Genomic DNA, 21,358 nt, shown 5'->3' with positions numbered 1-21,358 from the left:
AGACAGACGTCGGCGCGTTTGTAATGTACTACAGTTAGCGAGCTAAACCACAAACAGGTGCTCGCTTTCACAACCTCATGAGAACCTACTTGCAACTCAACCAACCTATAACCATGGTACCTTCTTCTGTGTAACAAAAGGTAGAAGCTTTATTGTAGATGCTGCTTTCTTACAGCGCAAAAGCCGTCTTGATGGTAGAAATCCATATTGCATTACCGCGATGTGACCTTCGCGGGCGATTGACTTTCAAGATCTTATGTTATTATCACTAAAATAGCTTCGAAGTCGACACTGCATGATAGCTTTTCGTGGATACAAACTCATCGACGGTGCAAGGAGTAATGGATGAGCCCGAACACATTGTGCGGATGCAGTGATGGCCTTGTTCGCCACTGTATAAAATCTCGACGAAATGCCCCACTTTGGGAAGCTTAGACTAGCCAGAGAAGAAAACTCGTCATCATTCATGGTGTATTCGCAGTGAATTGATTCATCCAAATCGATAGAGTGTTCGTTTAACATGTGTTCAGTGATGTATCATCAAAGCAAGTATGAATAGAATATCCGTGACATCATATCGTTTTGCTGCACTTCCATTGCCGAACGATTCCTCAACGGTGATTTCGCGTATAAAATAGAATCAAGAGCCCTCGAATGTTTCCTTGAGGCTCTGAGTCAAAGGAGTGAATCCCGGTCGCCCCATCTCAGTCAGCAGGAACTCGGCCCTCTTTGCAGGCTCACAAACAGTCGAGTCGTCCCATAGTCCTGGGATATCATCTCTGAACTCCTTTTCCGGAAACGCCATGCGGAAGGCTGCCAGTACGTCATTCCAATTGTAAGGGGAAGCGTATGCGAAGAGACGCTCCCCGGAGACGTCGGAATGAGTCAACGCAGCAACGTGGAGCCGAGCATTGTCTTGGACGTCCACATACCATTCTTGATATAAAGCATCAGTCGAGCGTGTCATTCCGGAGTGGGAGACTTACCTGGAGGGTAGGATGTAGCAAATTCTTTGATGAGATTCTCATCGTTGTTGAACAAAGCCGACGCCAGCAGAGTTGTCGATGGAAAGCCCTGGTTCTGAGGGCTCAGTATCTTGCCGAAGTTTCCTCCAGGAAGCACTGTACCACATATAAGCATGTTCCCTTTGGGCATCTCACTAGCTCTTACCTGAGTTGACCACCAGATCAGGTTTGTTCGCCTTAACCCAGTCCCACATGGCTTGCTCACCCTTGACCTTGCTGGCTGCATAAACAACGAAGCCCTTTTCCAAGTCAGACAGGTCATCTGGTAGGTTGTCTGCCATCTGTACAGCTTCTTCGTTCCATGTATCTTTGGTGATGGTCTCCTGAGACTCTGGCTTCGCGACAGTCACTGCCGACGAAGAAGACGTGAGGACGAAGCGCTTTACATCCGTTGCTTTCGCTGCGGACTTGAGTATGTTGAGAGTGCCATTGACTGCAATTGGAATGACCTTGCTTGGATCCGGATCCAGACTGACGGGCGAAGCAACATGCGCTACCCCTGCTACTCCTTTTACGCGAAGCTTTGTTAGTTATCCTGCTTCTGGCGATCCGCAGAGCTGCGACTTACCTTCCAGAAAGTGGTTGAATGCACCATCCTCGGTGATGTCCCGGACTTCTACCAACTCGAACAACCCTGGGCCAAATTTCTTCTCGAAGAATTCCACCACCCAGCTGCTTTTCTGCATATCTCGTACCGTCCCACGGACCTTGTAACCATGCTCAAGTAGTTTGTCAGCCACATGAGATCCAATTAGTCCATTCACTCCAGTGACAAGAACAGTCGCACGTGAAGGGAGGGCAGGGTTTCTGATCGATGCCATAGCTTAATGATACTCCGAGATGGGACAAGTGTGCAAGATTTTTTCAAGTATGTCAGCTGAGAAGCCCTTCCCTACACATAAATTTTCGAGAAGCTTTTATAGTTCTTCCGCGTCAGCATTTGAAGGTGAAAGACGCCAGGTCAGGACATGTATTACAAATCAAGCGGGGTTCTGCTGACTGCCAAGGCATCTTGGAACAAATCCTGCAACTTCTGAACCTCATCGCTGATAGGACATACGGATCGCTTGTGTGAGTGAAAGTTCATTTAGAGTAGAGAATGAATTGTTATTCCTCCTAAAAAAAAAGAAAGACTAAACTCATGAACAGATAAGTCGTAGCCTAGGCCTCCATATTACCCACCATCCCCTTGGGCAACTCAAACGGTTTGATCGAGTTGCTGTCTGGCCCCCAACGCCAATCCTTCACGTCCTCCAAAAGTCCGGTCAAAACAGCAGGATTCCAACCAAGCAACTTCCTCGCCCGAACGGCCTTCGGACGCGCATTCCAGCCCCAAATCACCAACGCGAACGGCGTGACCTTCTCGGCCGCCTCTCGATCTAGCGTGTCCAGCTCCGGCGACTCGAGCAATCCGTTCTCGAACATGGCCCGCGCCAGAGCCGCGTTCACCTCACCAAGCGCCTCTTCACCGCTCTCGACGAAATAGTAGCCCTCCCGGCCCCAAGTGGCGGCGCCCCCTCCCTTCGCCGCCTCCTCGACCAGCCGCAAGAACACCTCGCTCAGGTCATGAAGGTGGACCGTACCCCAGCGCGCCTTCCCCTGGCCGACGCAAATGCCTTTGCCGTGGGCCTGGAACATGGGGATGGTCATGGTCGCGGCGCTATGCTCGACGGGCGACGCCCTGCTGCGCCCGTAGATCCAGGGCGGGGAGACGATGGCGGTGCGGACGGGGCCGGCCTCCTCGAGCACGATCTTCTCGACGGGCCGGTGCATGGCTGCGTCCGGGAGGCTAGTAACCTCTTGCAAGCCGTCCCAGTCGTCGTAGACCTTGGGGCTCTCCTCGCCGTACTTGCCGCTGACCTGGTCGTCCCACTCCAGCATGGCGGCGCCCGACAGGTGGATGAAGAAGCCCGGCTGGTCTTTGTTCGCCTTCATGCCTTCGAGCAGCACCCGGGCGCCGGCCGCCTCGTCGCAGTCGGCCATGTTGAGGACGATGTCGGCGGCCGCGGCCTCGGTGGCGAGAAGCTGGCGCGATTCGTAGTCGCCCGTCACGAAGCGTGTGGAAGGCGGCAGCCCGTATGTGGCGGCCTCGGCGGCCTTGGCGGCGGAGCGGACCAGAACCGTCCACTCGTATTCGGGATGCGCAGTCGCGATGCGGTGCACGGCGTCGCCGCCAATCCAACCGGTTGCGCCGATTCTATGGTGGATGCGTTAGTGGAGGTGCGTTTGCTTTTGTAGGTGACGGGGGCGTTACGCAAAAATCTTGACCATTGTGGAAGACTGGGGAGTTGTTGATGTTGTATTTGAGTGATGAAGTGATGTCGCATTAAAAGAGATGGTTCGGCTCAACTTTATAGAACATTGAACTTGTCTACTGTTTGCCCATGGCGCGTGCACATGGCGTCCGAACTGCGCGAAGCCTTACTAAACAGCAGCGGAGCTGATTGCTACTTCACCACAGAAAAAGGTAATCAATCCCAGAGGAAGCTTCGGCCTCTTGCAAACAGATTATAAATCTGAGAGCCCAATAGACTCCGAGGCCGAAACAAGCCCAACTATGATTCAATAATGAACTTACAATCAATCAAGACTGAACACGCCTGACGTGTCATGGCCAAACAATCCGCAGTATCCGAAGCAGGGCGTGCAGGTAGCGGCTGCCTGGCGCGTTCATATCAGCCAATGACAAACCAATGTAAAAGGCCGGTTCCCAATATCGACCCGTGGCACGGCTAAATACTTGCACCCACAATTGGCCGTAACATTCAGCAGGCTCGTTAAGCAGCGTTGTTTCTGCAACGTATCGACGAGCTTCGAATACTATTGTGATCGAGCATGAAAATGGAAGCGCGTGGAGCGTAGCGACTGGTACGCGCGATAGAAAGAATTAGAGTTATCCGAAAGTCTGATGCTCCGAAAACTATGTACGTGGCGACATAATGTTGTTCGTTAAGCAGCACTGTTGCTATGGTCGTAAAAACAATTACCGCTTTGGGGTTTTACGACCCGTGCGCTCAAATGTGCAAGGGTCTTTTGGCGTTAGCCACTTTTGGAATCTTACGAGCCGTGCACTCCAAGATGCAACACCATACTGCCAGAGCATGACTCTGATAGACTATCAACAACGCGCACTTGATTTGAAATCAGAGTAAGGACATCGAACCTTTTCGATGCCGAAGATAAGACCTCTTTGGAACTCAAGCGTGGATAAAAGGCTCGCTGTAGCGCCTATCAAGCAGACATCAACCATCAAGTTACAACCACTCCTCACCGAGTTCCCATCAAGTTCTTATCAAATTCTCATCATGTCTGAAACCACCCTCACTATTTGGTATATCCCCAGGACGCCATATCCCAGGCGCCTGACGAACTACCTCCTCGCCAAACACCTCCCCCGCTCCCTCTTCGAAAGCGGCCGGCTGCAACTCATCCCAGTCCGGATGGATCCCGCGAAGGGCACATTCGAGACCCTTACCGGCTGCGAGCCCAAGCCCGAGGGCTTCACGCTGCCTGTCCTCCGCGTGTCGAGCAGCGACAATACCACCGACCCGTATTGGATCACCCAGTCGGCCTCCATCCTGGAATACCTCGAAGCGACTTTCCCCGCCGCAGCGGGCTTCCGCGACCTGAGCGGCTCTACGCTAGAACGGCAGGCTCGCACGCGCGACATTGTCCTCTTCGCCCACGAGCTGATGCAGTGGTCCAACGTGCAGATGCGGCATGGGTCCAAGGAACGCATGCACTGGTTCGGGATCAAGCCCGAGCACTTCAGCGCCCCGGCGTCCGCTGATGCGCACTTGCAAGTTCGCAAGCTGCTGGCGAGAGTGGATGGCCTGGTTAGAGACGATGTCTTGGACAGGCAGAGCTTGAGTCTTGCTGGCGGAAACGATGTCACGATCGCTGATTGTGTTTTCGCTGCTTTTGTTGCGTGTGGCAGGGACTTGATGGGAGTGGATTGGATTGACGGCATGGAGGCGCTGACTCGGTGGTACGATCGAGCATCGGCAAACAAGTGGCTTCCGTCTCCGGAGACCATTGCAGAGTTGGAAAAGGGGAATTCGGGGGTTCTATTTGTAGGCGAGGTCCCCGGAAAGCAGTAGGACGGGAGCTGAAGCAAATTTACTTTTTGCTGGATCATGTTGACTAGTACTTGGATTGCTGATTGGCAGCCTTGACTTATTCCGGCAGCATCTAATTGAGCCTTTTGATCATAAGAGTCCTAGTTAATAACCATCTAAAACACCAATGGTATATCTCGCCTTCGCCACCGACCTGGAAACGAGTGTTTATCTCGTGCGTTATTAAGAGTCGACTGGTAGCATGGCGTCAGAAAAGATATTGCGTACATTGGAAACTCCACTAGGCCGAACGCAAGACCATCAACTGCTGTGTATCACTGCACTGAATTCCATCTCCAGTCTTTACGTTTCCTTCGAGATCATACAGCCTTTCTCGACTTATGGAACACAAAGGAACTCTCGATCAGCTTCTAGAAGGAAGCCGCCGCCCAGCTCTCAGTAGGAGCGCCAAGGGTGTTCCGTACTGCCATTTCTTGGACTTGTAACTGGCTGGAGCCGCCCAGAAATGACTCGACCTGATCGGCAAGGCCCGCTTTCGAAGTGACAATTAACATGGTAGACAATGAAGCTAGCCTGAGAGCTACCACGCTCTCCAGGACGCCTGTGAGCTGGGACAGGAACGACAGAAGTTGCGCCGCGAATATGCTGTTGCTAGCGCTACCATGAGTAGAAACGTCGAAACCATAATGTATTTACCCTCTAAGGTGAGCGCAACTAACAGAGATTACGTTCACTCAAGGATGCGAGTAAGCCCAAAAGGCCTTCTAGTGTAGGTGAATATTATGTATAGCTCTTCGTACTTCAATAGGACATGTATCAGCCATTTTTTAGGGTTTATCTACAGCGTTCCTTAGTACAACTAGAGAAGAATTGTCTTCTGTAGGATAAAATTGTAATAATAGTACGCCGAAGTGAGCACGAGAGGAATTAATCCACTGTATCAGCCACCCGCAGCTGTACCAAAAGATCTAGGTATTCCAGAACCTTTTAGTATGGGTTCTCGGCTGGTACGCTTATACACGGGAGGTGACTGGTAGTGGATCGGGACAACGGACAAGTTGGCCAGGCTCGACAAAGAGCTTCGGCTTGAAGGACCGGTCTATTTTTAGATGGATGGGCTGACAGGCCCGCGTATGACGTCACCCGCTACCCGAGGAGTGAGCGCGAGCATCTCCGGACAGAAGTTGACCAACAAAAGCACAGATGCCAGCGCAACTGGAGCAACTTTCGCATCGACCAATAGCTGCAGATACTGTCGCTGCTTGTATAATCCAGTTCCACAAAAGCACGTGCCAGATGAGGCTGAGCCAACGGAGTGGCTGGCTTGGCGTGCCGTCGACTGCTCGTTTAGGTAATTCGGTCTAAGACCGGCGTGGCCCCCAAATAGACAACGGCTCAGGCGCTAATTATTCCCGCCGCCTTCCATCGTTCCTGACCATGGATTACCGCCTGTCATGCCCCGCAAGTGGGCCACCTAAAGAGGGGCTTCAAGCAACTTGACACCCGTGACTAAATCCCGTCATGTCATGACATGCAAGAATCTGGAATAGTGCTTACGGTCTTCAGGAGCGGTAACATACCCTTCTGGTATGCATCGACAGGCACCGACCACCCTCGGAGAAAACTCCATCAGCTGGAGTGAAGGAAGACTTGACACGGACCCTTTTCCTCGTTTTGCGACTCCACATCAAATCCTTCGTGCCACATCTTCTACACAGCACTGGCTTTCAGCAAGGAAAGGACTGCTAGTGAGGTATACGACGCGGCCGGTCTTGGCCGAAGAACCGAGCCGCAAGATGGTGAAGAATAAAGTTCTCATGCTCTATGTCTGGTTCGTGGCTGCCATGTGTACGCGTTACCTATATAAATATTCTTGGCCTATTCATATGCAAGTCATACGAGGGCATATGAGCTGTTCGTTCCATGATACAACTGGCTTGCACTTCAGCAGGAGGTATGATTGGCTCTACTTTCCCGCGATTATTCAATGAGTTTAGTGCTTACTGAGGCGGCTGCGAATCAGCATTGAAGTCCGGCTATTGTACACCGCAAAATGCTGCGGTTAGCGGCTCAGCCCCACCGGCCCGCCACGCGAACGCGAAGGCGCACACAGCCATGGCCAGTGCTCATACATCTGAGAAGTGGCCATTTTCTTTATTGGGAAAAAGGACATCTCTGGTGAGATGCTTGATATCCAACACGAAGGACATATAAGGTGCTCATCTTGCAGCATACCTTTTAGCTGTTCATCGATTCGCTTCTAAGCATCTTCTTGCAGTCAATCTGAACTTTTCTTGAGCACTCATTTCTCCAAGATGCTCGCCCACGGCGCTGTTGCTGTGGCGGTCCTTGCTGCCGCTGCATCTGCTGCACCAGCAAACAACACGACAGTTGCTACACCTACAGCAGGTGGAAATGCCTGCGCGACAATCAGTCAATACCTCGAGGCTACTACAACATTACTTCCTGCTACCCTTGGTCTCGATTGTCTGCAATCTGTGCCAGTTGATACCGACGGCGACTTGCAATTGGTCAAGGAGATTCGGAACATTATGCAGTGGAAATCTACCTTGGCGTACCTGAAAGATCCTCCTCAGGGCTACGCCAGGCCGTCCGTCGATCTCCTCGGTGGCCTCGATGACATTGCGAACAAGCTATCCAAGGGTGGCTACACCAATGAGTATGCCGTGCAAATTGATATTAGCAATTTGCTGAAGAAAGCTTGTAAGAGAACACTAAAAGTTGAACATTATGTGGAAAGGAACTCACAAAATGGTTGCAGATGACGGGCACACAGCCTACATCTCTGATATGTCCAGTGTCTTTGCATTTGGGAAGGTTGACGAACACAATATCCCTGTCGAACTTGTTTCACTCTCTTCAGACGGAAAATCCCTTCCAAAGGTCTACGTATTCAGTGAGTATTTCATCAGCCCTCTATACTATGGTTGTACTAAGCCGTCTTCTTTTAGATGACATCGCAAAAGCTCGAACACAGTCAAACTTTACGCCATCTGCCATCACAACAGTCAACAATCAATCCGTCGTGGACTATCTTAACTGGCTCGCGATTGGGAATTCTCAGAGCCCCGACCTTGACGTGGGCTATCAAACCATCTTCTGGGACCCAGCCAAGCGATCATTCTCAGGAAGTGGGGGTGGCTTCTTCCAAAACTCGTTGACCTACGAAGGTAGCTCGAGTGTTTTTGGATTCGAAAATGGGACCAAGGCCACCATCCGACACATTGCATTTCCAACGGCCAACTTCAGTGGTGTGGATAGCGGCGAGGCCTTCTTCAGCAAATTCTGCACGGGGCCGACGCCGACGCCAACATCCGAATCTCCGGCCGAGTCAACTTCGGCAGAGCCGATCCCAACTGCGTTTGGCTATCCCTACCCGGTTGCCAAAGCTGAGGACAACAGTGTTTCTGGTTATTTCCTGAATGGCACCGGCTACCAGGACGTGGCAGTCATCAGCAGCGCAAGCTTTTTGGCGGCAAATATGTCAGATTTCCAGAACGTTGTCAGTGAAGTCATTGCCGAGGCTACTGCGCAGAAGAAGAAATACCTCATTGTCGACCTCCGGCGAAATGGCGGCGGCTCCATCCTTCTTGGCTATGATCTCTTCAAGCAGCTATTTCCTTCGATTGAACCCTACGGCGCCACGCGTGTCAGGGCGGCTGACTCGTACAACGCCATGGGTCAAGTTGTGACTGCCATAGCGGACGAATATGACATTGCGAACAATGAAACGGCACAGGAAGAAATCTTTGACAGCTTTCAGTACGGCATCATTCGCCACTTCTGGGCCCAGTCGGCTGGCCTTGACGTCAACAACAAGGAGTTCCCTTCCTGGGAGGCCTTCTTTGGGCCCGATGCAATCCACGGCGACAACTTCACCAACCTGGTCCGCAACAACTTCAGCGACCCGCTCGAGGTCGGCGATTTCAGCGTCAGCGGCTACGGCGACAATAGTGATGTCCCGTCGCAGCCCTTCAAGGCCGAGAACATCGTCCTGCTCCAGGACGGCACCTGCGCCTCGACCTGCGCAGTCTTTGCAGAGCTCATGAAGACACAGGCTGGTGTCAAGTCTATCGTCATGGGTGGCCGGCCGCAGAACGGACCCATGGTGGGTGTCGGCGGAACGAAGGGTGCCGAAGTTCTAACCTGGGGCCAAATCATCTACGCGGCCGACTACATACGCAACCTCGCCGAAACATTCGATTCGGATAGTCTCGACCTTCTTGAGGCGTCGGGCGTCACCGATCTCGCCGACGCCGAGCAGGTCCTCAACCGGACGGCCGTGGTCGCCGGCGACAGGAAGGGCGCGCTCAACTACCGCAACAACTACCGCAAGGGCGACGACAGCAACACGCCGCTGCAGTTCGTGCCCGAGTACGCCGACTGCCGCATCTTCTACACGGCGCCCATGATGTTCGACCCCGTGTCCGTGTGGACCACCGTGTTCGACACCATGTGGCGCAATGGCTCTTGCGTTCCCGGCTCGACCGGACACGTCACGTCTGCTATTAACGGAACCAACAACGGCAACAGCGGCCCTGGTCAGTTCACCAGCGGCTCTTCCTCCAGCCGCGGAATGGCTCAGTCTGGTCTTGCCATGCTCGTCGGCTTCGCCACGATCATGATGCTCATGTGAATGTGATGATATACATATCACGTTACGATTCATGTCAAAAGAATTTTTGTCGCATTTTTCAGTTTCAGTTAGATACCTCTTACCAATGAGAAAAAGTTACGCTTTTCATTCTCTGAGATGAGATGATCAAACACGTGTGAGCGAATGGTTCCCGTGCTGATGAAGGCTTACATCCAAATTCAGCTCAGCCATCATCATCAAACTTTTTCTTTTGTCTACTTCTCGAGCCCTGCTCAAAAATAGCGTGCCGTAGCCCCGTATGGAGTAGGCGAAAGCGGGGAAAACTCAATACCGCCCCCACCAACAGCTCCACCTAAGGAATGTCAGACCCCGCAGTCACACGAGTAAATTTATTTTGAGCCATTAAACGCTCAGAATACCCGACGGATGACAGGAACGGTCAGCAAGTAATGGACGAATGAATTGAGCAGTTGCGCCCCACAAACTTCCATCGGCCTCGCCGAGGCAGATGCGGGATTTGCTGTGGAAATTCGTACTTGTTTCTCACCGTACCTACGGAACTACAGCTCCGAGAAGGTGAATTCTCATGTTCAGTATGCTCCCAGACTTCCGGTCCGGAGCTTATTGTTGGAGTCCGTGGGCGCGACGTTCCCGTTGCAAACGTTGCTGTAGGCCTCCATCTACTTGCCCCCTCTCCATTAGCACATGTTGCTGTAGTATCAACCATACTGAAATGCAGCGTGCTAGTCCTAAAATTGACTTCTACTTTCTGAGATAACCGGTAAGCCTAAGAATCATTCCTGGCCATTAGAACGTCCTGTATAACCCGAACTCAATGGAACCGAAAACTGCCGAACAACGTCGAAAGCCTCTACAAGCTCTCTCTCAAAAAGAGTAACGCCAACCCTGGAGTTCATAATGCATACATACACGTTAGTGAATGACAAACCTTGACGCCCCTTCACTCGATTCCCGCAAACTCGTCTCCATCCCCCACGCCCTCGCCTCCACCCTCGAAAGCCTCTCGCCCAGCGGCGCATCCAGCGGCCGCTCGAACCCGTGAAACAACAACGGCAGCACCGACGACTTCCACAGCGCGCTTCCCCGACGACGATTCACGACGACGGCCGCCTGCAGCAGGGCGGCGGCGACGAGCACCAGCACGGCGGGCAGGACCAGCCACGGCCAGCGCACGCGCACGAACGCCTCGTCGCGGAAGGCCTGGCCGCGGACGGCGGAGCCGTTGTCGCAGCGCTGCACCAGGTCCGTCATGCTGGCCGCGACGGCGCCCATCGTCCGCGACAGGTCCCCGCCTGCGAAGAGCAGCACCGGCGCCACCTGGAAGCCGCTCGCGTCGGCGTTGAACGAGGCCAGCTGCGTGACGAGCAGGTTGACGAGCAGCTGCCGCGTGCTGCTGTAGTCGGCGCTGTGCACGTAGAAGGCCCGGCTGCTGCTGCTGCTGCCGCCGTCCCAGGGCGCGTCCGGGGCGATGTCCAGCTCGACGTAGGTGCGGCCGTTCAGGGTGTGCGGCGTCCATTGGCCGTTGGTGAAGGCGATCTTGATGGGCGTGCTTGTGGTGTTGCCTGGCTGCAAGACGCCGCTGTTGACGCGGAAGCCGGTCGTCTTCTGCGCGCACCATTCGAAGGTGCATTCGGAGATGTCGGGCGGAAATACGCCGTCTGTGTCGGCGTTTTCGGTGGGTGGGGATCTGAGTATGCCGAAGCGCAGCAGCGGCTGATTGTCCTCCGTGAAGACGGTGTCGACGCTTGTGTTGAGGTAGGTATAGGTGCCGTTGGCGCCCAGGCCGTTCGTGGCGGTGATGTTGATGTTGGCGGGCGTTGTGTACTGGCACGTCTGTGTGGATGAAGACGGATCTCGGCTGCCGCAGGACTTGCCGGTCTCAGTTGTCACATTTGTGCAGCTGGCGCAAACCCCCAGTTTTGTAATATCCGGCCATGTGCAGTTACCCGTGGAGCAGTGGAAGGTTGGAGTCAGAGAGATGCCCAATATCCCATTCACGATTGCTGACTGCATGTCTACGCCAGCAAATATTGCTACCGGTTTCAGTTAGCCACTGATTCACGGAAGGGATTTCCTCTTACAGCATACATTTGGCCCGTGTGGCATCCATCAGAGTGCCAGAGTCATACATCTGTGTGGATGGAGTTGTTGCGCCAGTAATCTCTGCAATGGGAACGGACCGTAGGTGATAGTCGATGATTTGCTGCATGAACGGGTCAACAGCAAGCGCTGCAATCATGACAATAGCAGCCACGCAGGCCAGGACGTCCTTGATATTGAACATCGACTGCCAGAGGAATATCAACGAGCCCAATGGCCCTCGACTCGCATCGTCGAATAGTTGCAGGGTGTACAGCCGGCGTCTCTCCTGGGAAAAGTATAGCCACTTGGCCTGACTGATGCACTCCGTGATCGACAATATCATAGCCGATTTAGAGACAGCAGCGAAGACAGACACGAGAGAGTTTGGGCTGATTGACGACTTCCACCATGACAACCGCTTCCCATCCAGTATGCGCAGAACGATTGAGATGGCGATTAGGGTCACCAGACTCAGCGCTAGGCTTGAAATTTCCCATGTCCAATGATCTTTCAGCTTTTGCAGTCTTGTCGGCCGGAGAGTTGACTCTTCGATATGTGAGTGAACCTCCTCTGTGATCGACCGTTGCTTAGTCGAGTCGAGAAGCTCAACACCATAGCTACCATTGTCCTGGCTGATGTCAATCGAAGAGTAACGGCTGTGGATGTCCATGCTGGACCACGCTTGACGAAGCTTGACTGCTGCCGAATGGACGGGGGTGCAGGGAACGCATTTGAGAATTACGCTGCGAAACACGCCGCACCTCTCTCCAGGATCACCTGCATTCTATATTGCTTTTCAAACAGCGCTGTGCTTATCCGAGACCCTATCTTGTGGAAGGTCATTCGGGGCTGAAAGAACCACTACGTCATTGCGCTTGAAGAAGTGGCTGCAGTAATGCATGGTGTAAGATTTTCGCGCGGGAAAAACAGGGCTGCACCACGGACATTTTTCTTCACAGAGTGCTGACAGCACGGCAATTGGCGGCGTTGCTGCCAAAGATGCTTGTAGAAACGACGTCATAGTTTGGGGGCCAGCCACTACAACAGCCGAGTGCCTCTCTTCGGGGAATATTGTACCGCCTCACATCCTTACTCTGCACACTACATGCCGCAATGAAGCCTCTAATGCTGTCCATCGGCAATCTCCGCCGCCAAATAAGCTTTCGGGCTTTTGGTGGCACAACCAAGGCGGGCCAATGAGAAATGTAAGAAGAGGGATTGATGATTTTTACATCAGAGTTTATCTGTAAAGATCGGCTATGGGCTTCCATTCTGGAGCAAGGGTGCTTAAAAGTCCCGACGTGAAGCGAGATTGAGCTAAAGACATCGTAATACGAAGTAGATTCTCGATTGGAAGATGACACCAAAGATACGGGGGCAATATCTTGATGGTGAATGTCATCTCGAAGCTACTCTACTGCTTGCGCTTTGGAGTAATGTCTGCATCCATCTGAGGTGCGTTTAAGTTAAAATCCATTAAATATTATACTAAAGAAAAGAACAAAAGAAATAAATACAGGCAGCGAAGAAATTAATACTCTTTTTCAACTCTTGACAATGCCGTCCGCGATTTTCTCCGCAAGCGCATCTATGATTTGTTAGCGTCGTTGCAATAGTAGAAATCAGCAGACAAGAACTTACAAATAGTGCTCGAAGGATGTCCAGGAGGCAATATCGGCATCGCGCTGGCGTCCACGATCCTCAAACCGCTCACGCCATAGACCTTCGCCTCCGTATCCACGACCGCCATCTCATCGTCCTCCTTACCCATCTTGCACGTGCACGCGGCGTGCCAGATGGTCATGAGGCTATCCCTCACGACCTCGAGGATCTCCTCATCGCTGCCCTTGTCCAAGCCGGGCCAGTACTCGTCACCGACGACGACCTCCTGCATCGTCTCGGACGCCCAGATCTGGCGCATGCGGCGGAACAGCGCGACGGCCATCTCCTGGTCCGCCTTCGTGGTCAGCCAATTGGGATTGATGACAGGGGCATCGTTCATCGAGGCCGACTTGATGGTCACGTTGCCGCGCGACGTGGGCGCGACCATGCCGCCGAGGATGGTCGCGTACTGCTTGCCGTCGAGCGGCTGCTGCAGCACCGGCAGCGAGAAGTCGCCGATGTAGCCGTTGCCGCTGATGAGCTTGGATGAAATGTTAGTATGCGGGAGGAGGGATGTTGTCAGGTAGGACTTACCTCCACCTCGGGCCAGTCGTCGGCGAACTGCGACAGCGCGTCCACGGTCGATTGGGAGAAGTTCTGGCGGAACTCCTGTGGCAGCTTCTCCCAGCCGAGGAACTCGACCACGTTGGACGAGAGGATGCCGTCGGCGGTCGTTGCGTAGTCGGCCAGCGCGTCGGCGAGGGCGACCGGGTTGTGGAGCGTGTAGTCGAGGGTGTTGAAGCTGACCTCGTAGGCGGGGCCAAACATGATGTGATCCCACATGTTCTGTCCGACGCCAGGACGATCAGCAATTACATCAATTCCGTGCTGCTCCAAAGTCTCCTTCGGTCCGATGCCCGAGACCATCAGAAGCTGGGGGCTCTGGAAAGAGCCAGCGGCCACAATGACTTCCTTGGAGGCATGGATATCGTAGGTGATGGCAGTGGACTGGACTGTAACGCCTGTTGCAGTCTTGTTGTCATCGAATAGGATCTTCTGGGCCATGGTGTTGGTGTATACAGAGAGATTCGGGTTGTCGAGTGCACTCTTGACGTACGCATCAGATGCGCTACGCGTTTGGTCCGAAGACCTGATGGTTGTCTGAGTGTAGTGAGTGCCAAGCAACTTTCCACTGCTGAAGCCACTCGTCTTCTTCAAGCCGACCGCCAGAAGAGCCTTTTCCATCCAGGTGGCGAAGGGGGACACATAGTTTGTGTATCCGACCTGGACAGGTCCACCAGGCGTTGCGAAAGCATCTGTTTCGTATTCACTGGTAACGTTATCTCCCCGCTTTTCATTGTTGGGCTCGGTGAAGGTGACAGCTTTCTTGAAGTATGGGTCGAGGTTCTGGTATGTGTAACTGTCGTCGCCGACGGCATCTGCCCATTGTTGGTAGCACTGCTCCGATCCTCTGTCATGGATTAGTAACTGTCTTTGAAGGGAGGACCATGCCATGACTGCATACCTGTGGTAGATCATAAAGTTAAGAGCGGAGCTGTGGGTATGACATTGTCAGTCCCGTGCCATTGGGTCTCTGGTTCTGGCAACGACTTACGAGCCACCGAGACACTTTCCGCGAGCGTAGTGCACTTCTCGGTTATTCGCGCCCGCCTGAGGCTCAGTCATGAAGACCCAATCGACCAGCGGATCCGAGTCCAAGGGGTTGGCACCGATCCCAACAATACCACCTGCAGGAGTGGAGCCGAGGACAGGCTTCCCGATCTCGTAGTACAGGCCCGCTTCGATGATGGCCACTGAGAAGCCGGCCTCGGCGAGGCGCACGCCGATTGCATTGCCACCTGTGCCACCACCAACAACGACATAGTCAAATGTCTTCTCCACACCCAGAGCACCTTGAACTGCACCAAGCGTACCCTCAATCAGACCTTTGCCGCTCAAGATTGACTTGAGTGTGTCAAGGTAGGGGTTGACCAAGGAGTCCAAGATTGGCAAGGCGCACGCTGGCTGGAGGCTGAACGATCCAGCCAGTATGCCGTAAATCAAACAACGCTTGCCAAACGCCATGAAGTATTGTTCCAAAGCGTTGGGTGAGTTAAGTGACTGGGTAGAAGAGATAAGGTACGGAAAGCGTAGCGAGAAACTGAGAAGTGGCGAGGAGGGAGTGGGAACCCTGCCTTCTCCGCAAGTCTATATTCCAGCTCCCCAACAACGTATTTCCCGCTTTCGATTGCGATATGCCCCAATCTTGGTCCCTGGCAAGAATGAGGCTGCAACTCGCCATTCCGGCTTCCCGGAAATGTGGCAGCTCGTGCATGTCGCATGGCGTGGAAGTGGAGTACTAATTAGGCCGCAAGGGCTGTCTTACCAGGTTTACGAAAAGCTTTACCCTTGAAAGTAAGTCATTAGCCATGCTTGACCAAGAATCTCCATGCGGCGTGTGGCGAGCGCAAGGGTACATGGCGATGGTACGCCAAGCCGGAGTTATCTCAGGTTGAGATGGTAGACTCATTAGTTTAGTCTTTGCCGCTCGTTGATGGGCTGCCTGCGGCAGGCAAAGGCAACTTTCTCATACTGTGTGCCGATCGAAGGATTCAACTTGACGCTTCATCTGCTGTGCCACTGGCTGTAGGGGCCAGCACATGCGCCCCCTTGGGTGCCTATACATTATTAGCATCCCTTGTGCCACTGAATTGCCTCGTGATCAACAGCAGGCACGTATCGACCAAAGACAGGGTAAGGGTACATTCTCCAAAATTCCTTCCTACGCTACGGAAGGGAGCATCGGTTCCAGCAAGTCGGGATGAAGGCTATGTAGCTGAGTCTGCGCGTCCCGATGTCACGATTGAACAGTGGAGCATTCGCTCAACGGGGAAAGACAGCCCTACCGGATGGGGGCTCTAAAGTAGCTTCAAGTTGGGCACGTGTGGAAACAATCCGTATTACTCACTGCCCTGTCAAGGAGGAAACCTGATCCAGAGGCGAGTCAATTGCGACATGAAGATGTTCGTTGGTATCGATCGGCAAGGGAAGGATTCTGAACCATGCAAACGGTCCTCCGTATCACATGCAGGTGTGCCAGCCAATGCGGCGTGGCGCACCCCCGCCAATGGAATCGCGTTACACTTGCAGACTGCCTCAGACCTCAAGTCTTGACTTGGTAATAGATACTGCAAGCAAAATACTCCAGTGTCAGCGAGAAGCCGGAGTGTATTTAACAGTGGTGTGCCAAAGTCGAGCAAGTGTTAGGTCCTGAAGGGGAGCATGTAGGTTTTAGCCGCCACCGAGAATTCCGCCGTCGTGGCACACCCGTACTGCGCCGCGTCATTGGAGCCGTTATGCTGGGGAGCCTAACAACAAGTCCTCCTCAATACATAATAGGCAAAAGCAGCTCGTACTACGCCGCATTGCCAAGAGCAGCCGGTATGCGGTGTGGGGCCGTGCGGATGCGGCGCAGAAACATACCCAGCGTGCCGGAAACCCACTGTGTACAGAACGCAGGAACCAAGGGGGAAGCCCAAGGATAGGAGATCCTGTCTTACTGTTGGTATTGTTGTTGGTGTTGATCCTGATGTTGATGTTTGCTCGGGGGTCAACGTTGTCTCACCCGGCGAAGTGCAGACAGTGAGGTATTGGTCCCGCGGATGATGGCCTTTTTCCCCTTGAGTGCGGGGATATGGGCTCATAGAGTCGATAAAATTCTGCAGCCGCTGGCGTGATGGACGGGGTGCCGCCCGTGATGGGTTGTAATGGATGCAGTGCTGCCTGGGACGGTGGGGGTGAAGGTGATCTGCAGCGGGCCACGGTCGGGCCGCTGGACCGCGCCGCAAATAGCGGGCACGATGCCAACTTTGTCTCCACAGCCAATGACAGATACTAAAGCTCCAGTGCCCATAACCATCAGATATTCTGGGGGATTTCGGTCCTCCAGCTCGCCCCTGGGATGCCTGAGCGAGCGTGAATCATACTCCTGCGCGTGGTCTGGAAGTATTCAAGCGTGAGTCTTTTGATCCGAAGCATTCGAACAGGAGGGTTTTGGCCCCCATACATCAGGAGACCCATGGCCCACAATATCCAACCATCGGCAGACTTTACTTACATCTTGTCCGACATGCTGCAGCTGACCAGGTGCCACGCGCGCGAGAAGAGCGGGAAGCATCCCTTTTTGGGAAAGATTCCCGCATGGTCCGCAGTTCTCCCCGCTCGTCGCAGTCCAGCATCAGGACGAAACTCGGATAAAGACCACACTCTTTGGGCCATCTCAGAACCAGACTAGCATGCCCTCGACCGAACGATTTAAGCACACACGTAGGCGTAACGTCTTCCAAGATTCGTGTAACGGGTGTTGAAAATCTCGTCTGTTCTCGGAGCGATCCCGATCAACCGAAGGTTGAGAGCCCATCTACGAAATACTCTCTGCTGAAGTTTAGGCATATACAGAAGCGCTTGGATTATTTTGCTGAGAGAGCTTCTACCCGATATAATGCAAGACCAGACTATTGACATTCAATAGCAATCACATTTACCACTGGTGTACCATCAGTGCAAGGTTCGAAACCTGGACGCACCAGTAAAGCGTAGAAAGATGGCATATTTTAGCATCTATCATCCCCCTTTGATCAAATCGGCCGCCTTCTCCGCGACGGCACACACCGTGGCCTGAATATTCCCCAACGTCTCGAGCGGAATATACTCGCATCCACAACCCTCAACCCCTTCACCCCATACATCCATCACGCCCCCCAGCTCCGATGTGCCGGACTGATGAAACGCCGCCCACGCCTTCTCCCCCGCAACGTCCTTCACCACGTCTCGCCTCTCTAACGGATCCATCTCCTCGGAAATCTGCCTGCTGCCCTCCTCCTTCAGCAGGCTCATCAGCGGTGCCGTCCAGGCAACGCGCTCGGCAAACTGCGTCTAGCGCGCCAGCAGCTCGAGGTCGAGCGGATGATTCAGCAATGGCGACGGACGCTGACGTAGTCGCCCGTCGTATCGACGTACTGAACAGCTACCTGCATCGTCGTCATCGTCGCGCGCCCCGTCACGTTGATGTTAAGCTGCAGTGGCAGGTATGTACATGAATTCGCCGCCCGCCGCCCGTCTCCTTGGGGTCGGCCAGGCGCGCGCGGAGCAGCGAGTACTGCGCCGCGTGCGCGAGGAAGGACAAGTAGGCGTGGGCGCCGAGGTGCGTGGCGAGGGAAGAGAGAGTTTAGATAAGAAGAGATGACGCCCGATGCCGAGGCGGCCGGGAAGTAGCTGAAGGAGAGCGGCGTGCCGGCCATGGGGCCGCTGCGGAAATCGTGGTATTGCTGGAGAGCAGCTTACAGGAGCTCCGGGTCGCGCAGCGAATCGCCGCACATCTGGTCGCCAGCGCGATCTCGTAACTCGGGCAGGAGAGGACGTGGTCTTGTAGGTTCTCACCGACGCCGGGAAGGTTGACGTTGACGGGGATGTTGTGTTCGCCGAGGATGGTTGGGTCGCCAATCCCACTGAGCTCGAGCAACTGCCGCGACTTGACTGCGCCGGCGGCGAGAATGACCTCGCCGTGGGCATTCGTTCAGAAAAATCTACGCCCTCCAATCCTTGATCAAGACTTGGACTCCCGTCGAAGCAACAACACTGCCCAAAGCCGTCTCAAGCTGGATTTTCTCAAGGGTAGCCTCTGTGATGAGGTGCAGGTTTGGCCTATTTGCTACGTCATCTGTGAAGTAGGAAGATGCCGAGGGCTCCCTCGTCGGACGATCTTGAGGATGTCAGTTCAACGTGCAGAAACTGGGGATTAGGTATAGAGCGCGTGGAACGTGCTTCCGTGGCCATGTGTAGGGCGTATTAGCTGTCGATATAGTGTTAAAGGGAGGGAAATAGCTTTGGTGTAGGATTTCAATGAAATACGGAGTTAGGCGAATGTGAATGGGAAACTCTGATACCAGGATCTCCTATCATTCTTGCTGTGAGATGTTATTCATTCTGGAAGGACGCTGAATCATCTCTATCGCAGTTGGCTGCTTGGAATAAGTAACAGTTGAACGAGAAAGGACCCAATGAGGCGTTTACTTGGCAGTACCGAAGGTAAGCATTATCTAAGAAGGGAAGCGCGACATACTTTTTCGAGTAGTCGTCATTATCTAATTCTGTGAAGTTGCATGCCTTTGGATCCGAGATCAAGTGCGTGATCGTCGAATGCGACCATGTTGGAGAAACACCAACAGCGTGGATAAAGCCGCGCAGCTCCAACCTTGCCGCCTCTATTAGAAGGGTCAATAAGTTGATGAGATTATGTGGATGCATAAGCACAGCTGGCGCAGAAAGTGCGTCGCCGTTGCTTGCATCGTTCGCCGCCAGGGCCAGAACGCCTGCCAGACCCAGATTGCTAGGTATCCGTCCCGCATGGGGGCCTGATGAGGCTCAAACAGCGCCACAGCATCCTGCCGTCTACTATTGCACATGAGCTGAGGTGTTTCCCGGTCCATGCTTCCTGATTCAGTGTGTGATGTGACGTGAAATAACCGCTAATGCATGTTCTTAGCATATTTGGGCGAATCGGACGGGGATGTGAGCCGCGAATGCGCAAATGAAGCATCTCAGGGGCTCCCGGCTGACGTGAGAATCGAGATGAGTCTGCAGTGTGCTGTGTCGGGGGCTGTACATACAGATATGTCTGTAGTTTATCGGATCATGCCGGCTAAACCTATTGCATCGCCAGAAAATGTCCAATAACATGCTTTTGGCGGATCTCACAGAGTTCGCGCTAGGTGTGGGATGGAAGCGGGGGCTGTACGCAAGGGCTACCGCGACATGGCGTGCGTTGTGGCGCTTTGCACCCCGCATGTGAACGGGCTATGCACTTGGCAACCGGCCACGAATAAACAACGAAATATCTGTTTCATCTTTGACGAGTGCGGATGGGATTTATTTTGCAAATCAAGCCTTCTCTTTTCTTTTCTCGATAAATACGCCCAGAGATTAAATGTAGTTTACTGTAGAATACCTTCGAGAAGATCCAAATCTACCTCTTTTCATTTGCTTTTATCTACGGCCCGTAGGGTGTGCCAACCACTCCAAGTGGCGCTTTGTGGCTGCTGATTTACAGCGTCTCAGCCGTCGGTGGCTCGTTTACTTGAACCAGTGCCATGCTTCCTCGTCGGTAGCCAGCCTGTAGGCTTCGAGCAGCAAACAGTGCTAGTACAGAAGGAGCATTGGTTCCTTAACGGCTCTTTCGCGCGCACGAGGCTGGGGTGATACTAATTATATTTTGTTGCATCCACAGGAAGACCCGTAAAACAATAGCAGTGAGGCTCAAGTGGATAGTTTATATAGATCGGTCCTCAATCATTACACAGCTAGCTCTCAACACTTGCACTTGAGCGTATTATCTCAACAACAATCAAAATGGTTGCTCACAACAAACCTACAACGCACGCACCCCGCCACCAGCAGCGCCAAACCCACCACCGCCCAGTACAGCATTCACACCAAACCCACACCACAGTTCACCACTACCACCAGGCTCCGCAGCAGCCTCACAAACCTCATGCCGCCCACCATGCGCCTCCAAAGAAGCAACAACCTCATCATACTCAGTACAAACCGCACCCGCATCCCACTTATCAGCGACCACACCACGCGCCTCAGCAGCACCACGCACCCCAACAGCACCACACAACCCATCACCACCACACAGTCCAGCAGCACCACACAACCCAGCAACATCATGCACCTCACAACCCGTACCCACGCCCTCTTCAGCCTACCTATCAACAACAATCAAGACCACATCCCGTTTCGCACCATCAGAGCCATGTACACCCCGGCCATCAATCACAACCGCATGCTGCCCCGCATTATCAGAACTCAGGCTACCAACCACAGCACCAAAGCTACCAACAGAACCAACACATAGACATCAACGTATC

The 21,358-nt window shown here is 53.4% G+C and overlaps 6 protein-coding genes across 6 annotated transcripts; 3 read left to right on the top strand and 3 right to left on the bottom strand.

Annotated features, from left to right (window-relative positions):
- Nucleotides 1–640: 640 nt before the first annotated feature.
- LTHEOB_10120 (Nucleoside-diphosphate-sugar epimerase) lies at nucleotides 641–3,296 on the bottom strand (the record flags this gene model as incomplete). The annotated part of the gene is made up of 6 exons (XM_035506731.1): nucleotides 641–936; nucleotides 987–1,121; nucleotides 1,171–1,533; nucleotides 1,594–1,732; nucleotides 2,208–3,222; nucleotides 3,280–3,296. 6 exons carry the CDS (start codon nucleotides 3,294–3,296, stop codon nucleotides 641–643), a joined length of 1,965 nt encoding a protein of 654 aa, XP_035368158.1.
- Nucleotides 3,297–4,330: 1,034 nt separating this feature from the next.
- Nucleotides 4,331–5,125, top strand: LTHEOB_10119 (uncharacterized protein; the record flags this gene model as incomplete). Its single annotated transcript, XM_035506729.1, has 1 exon — nucleotides 4,331–5,125. One exon carries the CDS (start codon nucleotides 4,331–4,333, stop codon nucleotides 5,123–5,125), a length of 795 nt encoding a protein of 264 aa, XP_035368157.1.
- A 2,294-nt stretch (nucleotides 5,126–7,419) lies between these two features.
- Nucleotides 7,420–9,761, top strand: LTHEOB_10118 (Peptidase S41 family protein; the record flags this gene model as incomplete). Its single annotated transcript, XM_035506728.1, has 3 exons — nucleotides 7,420–7,828; nucleotides 7,887–8,021; nucleotides 8,077–9,761. 3 exons carry the CDS (start codon nucleotides 7,420–7,422, stop codon nucleotides 9,759–9,761), a joined length of 2,229 nt encoding a protein of 742 aa, XP_035368156.1.
- An 894-nt stretch (nucleotides 9,762–10,655) lies between these two features.
- LTHEOB_10117 (uncharacterized protein) lies at nucleotides 10,656–12,027 on the bottom strand (the record flags this gene model as incomplete). Its single annotated transcript, XM_035506727.1, has 2 exons — nucleotides 10,656–11,776; nucleotides 11,832–12,027. 2 exons carry the CDS (start codon nucleotides 12,025–12,027, stop codon nucleotides 10,656–10,658), a joined length of 1,317 nt encoding a protein of 438 aa, XP_035368155.1.
- A 1,342-nt stretch (nucleotides 12,028–13,369) lies between these two features.
- On the bottom strand, nucleotides 13,370–15,512 carry LTHEOB_10116 (Choline dehydrogenase; the record flags this gene model as incomplete). The annotated part of the gene is made up of 5 exons (XM_035506726.1): nucleotides 13,370–13,413; nucleotides 13,467–13,968; nucleotides 14,022–14,898; nucleotides 14,953–14,982; nucleotides 15,043–15,512. 5 exons carry the CDS (start codon nucleotides 15,510–15,512, stop codon nucleotides 13,370–13,372), a joined length of 1,923 nt encoding a protein of 640 aa, XP_035368154.1.
- A 5,476-nt stretch (nucleotides 15,513–20,988) lies between these two features.
- LTHEOB_10115 (uncharacterized protein) lies at nucleotides 20,989–21,345 on the top strand (the record flags this gene model as incomplete). Its single annotated transcript, XM_035506725.1, has 1 exon — nucleotides 20,989–21,345. One exon carries the CDS (start codon nucleotides 20,989–20,991, stop codon nucleotides 21,343–21,345), a length of 357 nt encoding a protein of 118 aa, XP_035368153.1.
- Between the last annotated feature and the right edge of the window lie 13 nt (nucleotides 21,346–21,358).

The sequence above is a fragment of the Lasiodiplodia theobromae genome, assembly GCF_012971845.1.
Source record: "Lasiodiplodia theobromae strain AM2As chromosome Unknown scaffold_36, whole genome shotgun sequence".
Taxonomy (NCBI): Eukaryota; Fungi; Ascomycota; class Dothideomycetes; order Botryosphaeriales; family Botryosphaeriaceae; genus Lasiodiplodia; species Lasiodiplodia theobromae.
The sequence above is the reverse complement of the archived record's forward strand: the minus strand, read 5'-3'. Positions and strand labels throughout refer to the sequence as shown.